The 10,053-nt window shown below is 53.9% G+C and overlaps 2 protein-coding genes across 3 annotated transcripts; one reads left to right on the forward strand and one right to left on the reverse strand.

Annotated features, from left to right (window-relative positions):
* Positions 1 to 2,400: 2,400 nt before the first annotated feature.
* TIMM17B (translocase of inner mitochondrial membrane 17B) lies at positions 2,401 to 6,241 on the reverse strand. Its single transcript, XM_032619175.1, has 6 exons — positions 6,112 to 6,241; positions 5,224 to 5,323; positions 4,114 to 4,177; positions 3,064 to 3,192; positions 2,867 to 2,977; positions 2,401 to 2,776 (listed from the first exon to the last, which is right to left on the reverse strand). Exons 1-6 carry the CDS (start codon positions 6,135 to 6,137, stop codon positions 2,688 to 2,690), a joined length of 519 nt encoding a protein of 172 aa, XP_032475066.1. The 5' UTR covers positions 6,138 to 6,241; the 3' UTR covers positions 2,401 to 2,687.
* Positions 6,242 to 6,320: 79 nt separating this feature from the next.
* On the forward strand, positions 6,321 to 10,039 carry PQBP1 (polyglutamine binding protein 1). Of its 2 annotated transcripts, none has more exons than XM_032619172.1 (7): positions 6,321 to 6,474; positions 6,897 to 6,981; positions 8,503 to 8,614; positions 8,815 to 8,927; positions 9,109 to 9,393; positions 9,586 to 9,649; positions 9,820 to 10,039. In XM_032619172.1, exons 2-7 carry the CDS (start codon positions 6,915 to 6,917, stop codon positions 9,974 to 9,976), a joined length of 798 nt encoding a protein of 265 aa, XP_032475063.1. In that variant the 5' UTR covers positions 6,321 to 6,474; positions 6,897 to 6,914; the 3' UTR covers positions 9,977 to 10,039. The 2 variants fall into 2 exon arrangements, with proteins under 2 accessions (XP_032475063.1, XP_032475065.1); XM_032619174.1 differs by lacking the exon at positions 6,321 to 6,474 and adding an exon at positions 6,593 to 6,732.
* The last annotated feature ends 14 nt before the right edge of the window (positions 10,040 to 10,053 follow it).

Here is a 10,053-nt window from a genome sequence, read left to right on the forward strand (position 1 = left end):
GAAATCAAAGCAGAGAGATGAGGAAGAAGAGCTGAGAGACAGATCAAGACATAGAGGCAGAGGTGGGGCTCAGGCGAGGAGGGAGACCGGAAGGAAGAACCTGAGGGAGAGCCACTGAAATCCTTATGAGAGAGAAAGAGAGAGAATGCAGTTTGGGCATCTCTCTGCCTCTCTGAGGCCAGTGAGCTGGAGGGTAAGTGGGCAGGCAGCCTGAGGAGGCCTGGCCTGACAACCCTTGTCGGTTCAGCCCCTCCAACCAGCTCAGAACTCTACACCGCCACCTCGCCTTCTCTCCCACCTTGGCCTCCACTTTGACGCTGAGGGTCTTCCCACCTGCATTTCTGACCCTCAAACAGCTCCTTCTTGCTCCTCTTCCTGTCTCTGCCCTTTCTCCTCGTCTCTGTCTCTTCCTTTATTTCTTGTATGTCTCTCTGCCTCTATCTCTTTCTATGTGTCCATTAGTGTCTCTATGTCCCTGTGTATGTCCCTCAATTCCTATTTCTCTCGCCATCTGTTTGTTTCACTCTTGCCTTCTCCGTCTCCTGCCTTTTCTGGGTCTCTGCAATCCCCCCCCCACCCCCGGTGGAAACCATCCGGGGTCTGACCCCACATTCCCTTCTTCTAGGAAGAGCAGCAGGCCCGCGGTCAGGTCAGGGGGCGGGGCCTGAGGACTCGCCCTGGCCCCAACTCCCCCCACCTCCGGAGACCTGCACGACACCGGACGCCCCAGCCCCACCTAGGAGCCGGGTGACGCCGCGGCAGCTAGGCTCCCACGAAGACCCACCACCACTCGATGCCACTCTACAACTCTCAGCCGAAGCCCAGTCCTCCGCTACTAAACCCAGTACTGGTCCCGCCCGGCCCAGCCAGCAGCTCCAGGAGCCAGAGCACAAGGCCCTGAACTTCACCATGAACCGTTCCACGGCCCCACAGCTCCAACAGCCTTCCAGACCCTAAGACCTTGAGCGGGGTCCCAAAAGTGGAAGGAGGGCGGGGCGCCCGAACACTTGAGGTTCCCGAAGCGGCGGAACCTTAAGGAGCAGGAGAGGGCGGGGTCTGAAGACGGGAAGAGGTAGGGTCTAGAGGCTTCTGAGGGCGGGAAACCTGGGCCTGCTGGAGGCTTAGAGGGCAGGGCTGAAAGATAGGGAGGGGGTGGACCTGGGGGCGGGGCCTGGAGACACAGCACAGCAGCCCGAGGTGGGCAGAACCTGAGGGCTCAAGGAAGGAAAAGGCTCAGGAGAGCTAGCGGGCCTATGTTTGATAGGAGCAGGGTGGGGTTTGGAAACGCAGCGGGGATGGAGCCTGGAGGTGAGGAAGGGCGCGACCTAGGTGTACCGAATGGGCGGGACCAAAGGAAGTGGCCTGGAAATACAAGGGTTGCAGCCTGGGATACCCAGGGTCGGACTGGCATCCCGGTCCTACCCAGGCAAGTGTGTTGCTGCTGCTGGCGTGGCCATGGAGTCGGCAAGTTCGAGGCCAGGGCCCTGCTGGGGCACTGAGAGAACTGTGTGCACGGGACCTGCTACGTGCGCCTGGCACTGAGTCCATCAAGCAGCGTTGCAGTTCTACTACCTCCGAGGACCACTAGGACCTCGTTGGGGCCTTGGGAGGCCTGAGAACTCCGCATTTGCACCCCCAGGGAGCGAGTTTGTATGAGAGGGCATTTCCACCTCTTTGCAATGGCTTGCATAAAAGGGACAGTTGGTGTGTCTCCCATGAGGCCGTCTGCACCCCAGTGGAGGCGTCTGCCCCACACATGTAGGTGTTTGCATGCAAGAGACAGTGTTTGGAGCCGATGTCCATCCGAGAAAATCTCTCTCCCATAACCCCCACTCCACCCCCAAAACGAAACCTCATCCGGTACCCTTAAATACTGACAACCCTGAGCATCGCAGAGCAGAAATCTCTCTGTAGTGCAGAGGAGAAGATTAAGGGTACCGTCTTCAAGGAAGCTGGGTCTCCCCGACCCCTACTTCCATCCCAGGTCCCTGGTGAGGCCACATGGAGGGGGAATTATCTTCACAAACGGGGTGACTGGTATTCAGAAGGACAGAGTTCACTGTGAGGTCAGATTTCCCAGTCTTTGCAATGGGGACATGGGGGAGAGGGGTCAGAGGTGCCGCATGCTGAACCACCCCTCTACCCCAGCAATCCTGTGTTCACTCATTTCTTTCCCAAGCCTGTTCCTCTTCTGTCTGCTTGTGATTCAACACTTGGCCCCCTTATTCATGTACTATTCACATCTGGATTCATTCCCCCTCCTACACATTCATCCCACAAACCTTTACTAGAGCCCACTCTCTGTGGGACTCCAAATCCTAGGGCTCCCAAGTCCCTGAAGAGGGCTCTACCCCTTGTCCTAGTGAGCAGTTCCAATGGGTGGCTCAAGGAGTACATACATAGGCATTTCAAAACTGGCTTTAAATACTGATTAGGGCGCCATGCAAAGGGACTGGGGTAAGAGCTTGTTACATATGAGTGGGGGCTGGGGTGCCTGAGAGAGAAGGGACCCACCCATCAGGGCAGCTGGGGTGCCCCACCCCCCAACCTGGGATAAGGGAACAGAGTAGAGGCCCTCTCTGGAGGGTCCCAGGGCCAACCGGGAGCCAGCCCTCCCTTCGAGGTAGATCATCGCGGAGGGAACCAAGGAGGAGCTCCCACGGTGGCGATGACAGGCGGTCACTTCCTCAGTGGTATTGCTGATAGCTGGGGTAGCCTGGGGCTGGGGTACCCTCCTTAGGGGGCAGCTGGCTGGGGTCCTCCAGGAATGGGGGTGCTGGAGCGGGAAGAATTGGATAAAGATGAGTGGAGGAGGCAAGGCAGAGCATTTCCCACCTCTCCCTGGCCAGCTTCACCAGGAACTCACCATTGCGGAACTGCTGGGCAGTGTAGCGAGTGAGGAGGATGCCAACACCCTCGATGAGGGCCAACAGAATGCCTCCCATCATTGCTGAGCCCACCATGGCCAATGGGCCACCTGGAGGAATGAGGAGGCACAGGGAGACAGGTGAGAGCAGGCAGAACAGGGTGGAAGGGGCCGGGGCCTGGGGATGGGGCACTCACTGCGGGCAGCCAGCACAGCCCCGGTCAATGCTCCACTGGTGATGGAGTTCCAGGGATCTTCCTTGCCCCGCAGCCGCACCAGACCGCAGTCGATGGTGGAGAACAGGCCCCCCCACACTGCGAAGCTACCTGTTGAGGGACCACAGCCTAATTAGTGTTTGTGGGGAATCCCCAGAATATACGGCTCAGGGTCCAGGGACTCCCAAGGCTTGAATGCTCTGGCAAAGAACGGGGGGAAAAACCCAGAGGCAAAGGCAGATGGCAAACTCCTAGGGGAGAGCCCCCATCTGTCTCTGTGGTAGCTCCTTCAATCTGTCTGTAATTGCCATCGGCACTCCTTTCACCTTCACAGGGGGCTGACAAGTATTTTAAGGGCAGATTTATCTGCTTCTATATGGCTTTTTGCTTGGCCCCGCCATGCACTCATTCCTCTCAGTTCTCTGACCAGGGATTGAACCCGGGTGACGGCAATGAAAGCCCGGAATCCCAACCACCAGGCCACCAGGGAACTCCCTTCTATATGGCTTTTAACAGAGCAACTTTGATCTTTGTAACTACCACACAGAACTGGAATTCTGACCTTGGTTTCAGGGAGAAGGAAAGGGGTTAGCAAAGCCAGTTAACAATACAATAGTTAAAATGTTTACTCAAGTCTTACTGTGTGCCAGGACCTGATCTACACACTGCATGTTACTTGACTTCTGAAAATTTATATTAGTTAATACTATCAAAGCGCTTAACAGAGCAACCAGCACTTAGTAAGTACTACCTAAGCTACAAAAATTACAGAACTTACTGTTTTGTCATCCCCATGTTGCAGATGAGGTTCAGAGAGGTTAAGCCACTAGCCCAAGGTCACACAGCAGGGAAGAGCCAGGGCCTGGATTTAAACTCCAGAACTCACCCATATGAAATTGTTGGGAAACGTCACTCCCCCAGGAAGTCCCAGGCAGAGGTGGGACTAGAATCTGGACCCCCAACTTGCAGTCTAGACTCAAAGGAGCAACCAGCTCAACTCTGTTATCACTTCTGTCTCCCCAAACCTCTCACCTCCAATCTGAGGGGCTCGGATCCTCACAGCGTTGACACTGCCTCTCATTCGGTGCCGAATTCCCTGGAGGAAAGTGAGGAGGAAGGGAATCAGAGCCCGGCTGAGGCCACTGGCAGACAAGGTTTCTAGCTTTTAAGAGAGGGATGGGGGCAGGAAACCTGGAGGGGTATCAGGGGTAGAGATGTGGGGAAGGGGCCAAGAACTAGGGGGCTGGGGAGCACCCCAATATAGGTGCTCTAAGAGCTGGGATGAGAAATCATTCATTTATTCATTACTTAGCACCTATGTGCCAGGCACCAGGCTGTGTGCAGGGATACAGCAGTAAACAAGGTAGACCTGGCCCCTACACTCTCAGAGCTCACATTATAGTGGGGGAGACAGATCCTAAATAAGGGTACAGATAAGATAGCTTCAGACAGCAATAAGAACGCTAGAGGAAATAGGAAAAAGAGCTATGACAGTGGCTGAAGGGTCAGGAAAGACCTCTTTAAGGAGGGGGGCATTTATGCTGAGACCTTGAGGATGAGAGGGAGAAACCTGGACAAAGATCTAGGAAAGAGAGCTCCAGGAGATGAGGGGAGGGACAGGGCTAGACAGAGAAATTGCAGAGACCTTGACAAATGCATGGCATTTAAAGTCATGACATTTCATGAGGTCTCCCAGGAAGGGGAGGGGGGTTGTCAGAGATAGTGAGAGAGAGAGGGAATCGATTACGTTAAATTAAAAGCATTTTCTCAGCTTTAAGGCTGTCCTCCTCCTGCCAATTAAACTCCTGTCACTTCCCTCTATCCAGGCTCCCAACCCAGAATCTGCCTCTAGGTAAAATCTGACTGGCTTTGCACACACACATTTAGGTTTTGGTGATGACCCTTTTGACATCACAGCATTTCCACAGAGGAGCTCCAGTTGGGTCGGGGGGTGAGGGGCAGAGGTCATGTTTGCAGTTCCTCCAAACTTCCAGATCCTGGAGCCAGGCCTGGCATATAGTAGGTGAGCAGGCACCAGAATGAATAAGTGCATGTGACTGGCAGCTCCAAGCAGTTTTCAGAACAGTATCCCATGTGGGCAGGGCAGGACCCCCGCGCCACCCAGGGAAGGCCAGGACTCACGACAGGGGCATTGCGGAAGCCCTTAATGGCCTGGAAGACTCCACCGCCGATAACACCCATAGTGAAGGCGCCACCGCAATCATCCACAATTCGCCATGGGCTGCAAGCGGGAAGGGGAGGATGGGGTTAATGTGAGCCCTCCCTCTTGCCATGTCACACTGACTCTTTCCAACTGGGAGAAACTAAGTCACCCAAATGGGAAGCAGAATTTCAGATAATAGATTATTCTCTCCCTCATTTAAGCAAGAAATAGTGCGAAGGAGGGAAAATATTAGTCTTTGCCCTGTCCGCCCCTCCCCTTCGCAGCCAACCAAGAAATCAACCGCTTTACTACTATCAATGATTAAATGAATTGATAACAAGCAAAGAGTTGGCAAGTTTAAATAAGCGCTACAGAAGTGTTAAGCTAGCACCGTTACTAAAGCAGAACGGGCCCGCACCCCCTTTTCCCACAATGAGCACGTCCAACCAAGCCACGCCCTCTTTTTTTTTTTTTTTTTAAACACGTACAACTGGGAAAAACCAATCGCAGACCGGCGGGATGATCCAGCACCGCTCAATACCGCACCACCCCCTCGGCTGGAATGGATTCGACCAGCGTGTCTTTTCGTTAACAAAGACAGACTGGGAGGTACGAAGGCAAGGGAAACGTGGAGTGTGGTTCGTCCTTGCACCGCACCTTCTCCTTTAGGCACACAGTTGTGACCCCTCTTAACGGAGCCCGAGTAGGAGGAAGCAAGGGGAGGGGAGCAGAAGGAGACAACAAACGTCTAAGAGTCTCCCAAGTCTGGGACGTGGCGCTGTGTGGCCGATGCCTCCCCCGCCCGCCTCCCACCGCTGGCCATGGCGCCCCAGCAACAGTCCCGAGGCCTGCGCCCCTCGCCGTACCAAGGCTCCCGAGCGTACTCCTCCATGGCGCCGGCGTCCGGCCGCGCAGTCTGACTAAACCGCGGCCGGACCACGCCCCCACCGTAAATGCACACAGGCGCTCGAGCTTTCCACCTATTCCAGGGCAATGATTGGGTCGTTTCGCCAGAAGAAGTCAGACCAAGGGGCACTCTCATTGGCCAGCCAAGTTTGTGTCGTCCTTTCGCCGCAGCCTGAGCTTAGCCCAGTTTCCTCCAGGCTCGGAGGGAGAGGACCTCGTTCTGGGGTTTGGGAGAAGAGAGTCGTGTAGTCCTGGCACTCATAGAAGCGACGAGAGAGAGACGGCTAGTCTGTCAGCTTTCCACTACCCGCGTGACTGTATTGGTAATGTCGGGGTGGGCGCATTTTTTGGAGCTGGAGGTGTTGCACTCTGCTCCCCCATCCCAGCGCTTTGGTTCCTTCCACCCGGTAGTCTTCGGGGGAAGTTGGGTGAGCCCATTTCTGGGGCGAGGGGCAGTCGCGTTTGGCCTCTTTGGCAGTGGGCGGAGCCTGGGCCTGGGCCTGGGAGAGGAACCCGGGCCTGGGAGAGGAACCCGGGCCTGGAGTACCCGGCCCGGGAGAGGAGGGTTGGTGAGAGTTTTGGTGAGATTGCCATTTATCCCTTCCACCTTTTAGCGTAGGGTCTGTCGCCCAGCTCCTAGTGTAGGTGGGGGTCCAGATGAGTACTTGCTGGGGGAGGCGCTTGGTTACAAGATGAGATTCAGTCCTCATCTGAGCTGTTTTTTGGTCTATCTGTTCTTCCCTAGGTTTGTCTGCTATCCGCTATGCCGCTGCCCGTTGCGCTGCAGACCCGCTTGGCCAAGAGAGGCATTCTCAAACATCTGGAGCCCGGTGAGAGAGCTAAGAGCAGATAGGCCTACCAATGTGGCAGGCTTGACAGGCACTTTGTTGTTGATACTGCCACTTGATACCTAGCATGGACCTACTTCGCAGCAAGCAGTGGGGTGGCAGGCATTTCATTGTTAACAATGCGTATTCCTGACACCCATTCCTACCGTATGAGGAGGCGGGTGGGGACGGGGAATAGACATTTCATCCTTAATAATACTGACAGCTGACGTGTATTTTGGGGTCTCCTATATCCCAAGTTTAATCCATCCATCAATCCCTGGAAGTGGTTACAAATTATCTAATAATAAGGATAGTAACAGTTGACAGAAGCTGACATCTACCGCAGCCTCCTGTGGGCCAAGCACAGTGGCAGGATGCTAATACTTTGCTCTTTACCATACTAATAGATAACATTATTTTAGACCTACTGTGGAGCCAGGCACTGTGCTGGTGATATATACCTTATTGTTCACCGTATCAATAGCTGACATAAATTTTGGGTCTACTTGAAGTGTCTGTCATACACATTATGGTGAACAGTATATAAAATAATGATAGGATCTATCATTTCGGCCTACTGTGCTGCTGTTGCTAGTATTTCTACCTTATTGTAATAGCAAAAGCTGGCATCTAGTTTGGGCTAGGGTGTTCCAGGTACTGGCAAACTCATCTTATTTTCACTTTATTGATAAGTGACATCTATTACAAGCCTGTTGTGTGCCAAGCATAGATCTTTGGTTAATAATACTGATAATGATCATTGATATGACATTTACTTTAAGGCTGTTGGTACCAGGCCCTGTGCCGATTGTATATATCTTACTAACAATACCGATGATTATAACTGACATCTATTTTGGGCCTGTTGTGTGACAGGCACTCTGCTGTTGCTGACATATACATTTCATTGTTAGCTATAGGTGAAATCTATGATAGACCTACGGAGGTCCAGGTACTCATACACCTTTTTCATTCTGTTGATAGTAACTGACAACAGTTGTAGGCCTCAGGAACTGAATAGATTCAGAGAAGCGTTTGGATAAATCCCTTGCTATCCAAACTTGCTAGTCAATATACCGGAGTCAGAAACCTCATATTCGCCAAGCTTGGGAGCTGAACAGATTTGGACATATTTTTAGATAATCCCCTTTTTGTTGAAACTAATTTTATCCAAATAGATTTGGATAGTATGGTATCACATACTATCTGAACTCAGGAACTGAATAAATATGGATACATGTTTTTTAATGAATCCCTGTCTAAAGTCTGAAACCAGATAAGTTCAGGTAACATTATGTCATATCTGAACCCAGAAACAGAACAGATTTGGGTAAATTTTTTGGTAAATCCTGATATTCAGATACTTGGATTTGGAATGTGAGCAATATTTTTTAGGGTACTTGAGACCTGGCACACACACGTGGTCCATGTGAATGTGAGTGTGTCTCCCCAGGCCCTGACTGCAGGATGGGGATCCCTCTGGTCCTTACTGCTGTCCTCCTTTCCTCCTTGTCCTGCCAGAACCGGAGGAAGAGATCATTGCCGAGGACTATGATGATGATCCTGTGGACTATGAGGCTACCCGGTTGGAAGGCCTGCCACCAAGCTGGTACAAGGTGTTTGACCCTTCCTGGTGAGTCTGGGGATGCAGGGGGGTGGGCTGGGGGCAAATGGGGGCCACAAGGGAAGAGATCTGGAGGTCCCTCCCTGTAGGGTCCTGGCATGGGGCAGGTACAGGCAGAGATTGGGGAGACAAGAGTTGAGGCTACAAGGAGAGGATATCCGTGCTGACATTCCTTCTCTCCCTCCCTCCCTCCCTCCACTGCCCTGCAGCGGGCTCCCTTACTACTGGAATGTGGACACAGACCTCGTGTCCTGGCTGTCCCCACATGATCCCAACTCCGTTGTTTCCAAATCTGCCAAGAAGCTCAGGAGCAGTAATGCAGGTGAGTTGGCAGATACAAGGGTGCCTCGAGTGTTCTTGCAGTTCTCCAAGAGGGGTCAGGTAAAAGACCAGGGCGGGTAAGACCAGGCAGACCCAGCCCCAGGCAAAGGAGGCTGTTGAAGGCAGAGGCTGCTGGGTCCTGAGGTGGGAGGAGGAAAGTCACAAGGCTTTCGTGTCCCCAGATGCTGAGGAGAAGTTGGATCGGAGCCATGAGAAATCGGACCGGGGCCACGAGAAATCGGACCGAGGTCACGAGAAGTCGGAACGCGGCCATGAGAAGTCAGAACGGAGCCATGAGAAGTCTGACAGAGACCGGGAGCGTGGTTATGACAAGGTGGACAGAGAGAGAGAGCGGGACAGGGATCGGGACCGGGACCGCGGGTATGACAAGGTGGACCGGGAAGAGGGCAAAGAACGGCGCCACCATCGCCGGGAGGAGCTGGCTCCCTACCCCAAGAGCAAGAAGGGTAAGCTGGGGTGAGGCAACGGGGGCACCAGGGGGGCACAGTGTAAGGAAGCCCTCGCTTGGCTTCACACGAGTGCCTGAGCCTGGGGCCTGGCAGCCTCAGGCTCCATTTTTTCCGGGGATGGGAGAGCTCGGTGATCGGGGACTCCTTGTGCCCCCGTCAAAGACCCCACTCTGCCACCTACTTCCGCAGTGGCAAGCCGGAAGGATGAAGAATTAGACCCCATGGACCCCAGTTCGTACTCAGATGCACCCCGGTAATTGACCACCCCTCAAGAGCCCTTTCTTTTTCCTCTTGACTCACTGCACCGCTGACTGGTCCTTTCTTCCTGTCTCCTTTCCCCCTTTGTCAGTTGTGGGTGGGTGGGAGGTGCCTGCCACAGTACACATATTATACATTCCCGCCCCCGCCCCCTGTCACCCCCAGGGGCACGTGGTCAACAGGACTCCCCAAGCGGAATGAGGCCAAGACGGGTGCAGACACGACAGCAGCCGGGCCCCTCTTCCAGCAGCGCCCTTACCCATCCCCGGGGGCTGTGCTCCGGGCCAATGCCGAGGCCTCCCGAACCAAGCAGCAGGACTGAACCTTCCCCAGCCCGGCCCACCCTGGGGTTCTTAATAAAAGCTTTTTGGTGGATCATGCCCACGAGACCTGAGTGCT

Source organism: Phocoena sinus, chromosome X, assembly GCF_008692025.1.
Source record: "Phocoena sinus isolate mPhoSin1 chromosome X, mPhoSin1.pri, whole genome shotgun sequence".
Lineage (NCBI taxonomy): Eukaryota > Metazoa > Chordata > Mammalia > Artiodactyla > Phocoenidae > Phocoena > Phocoena sinus.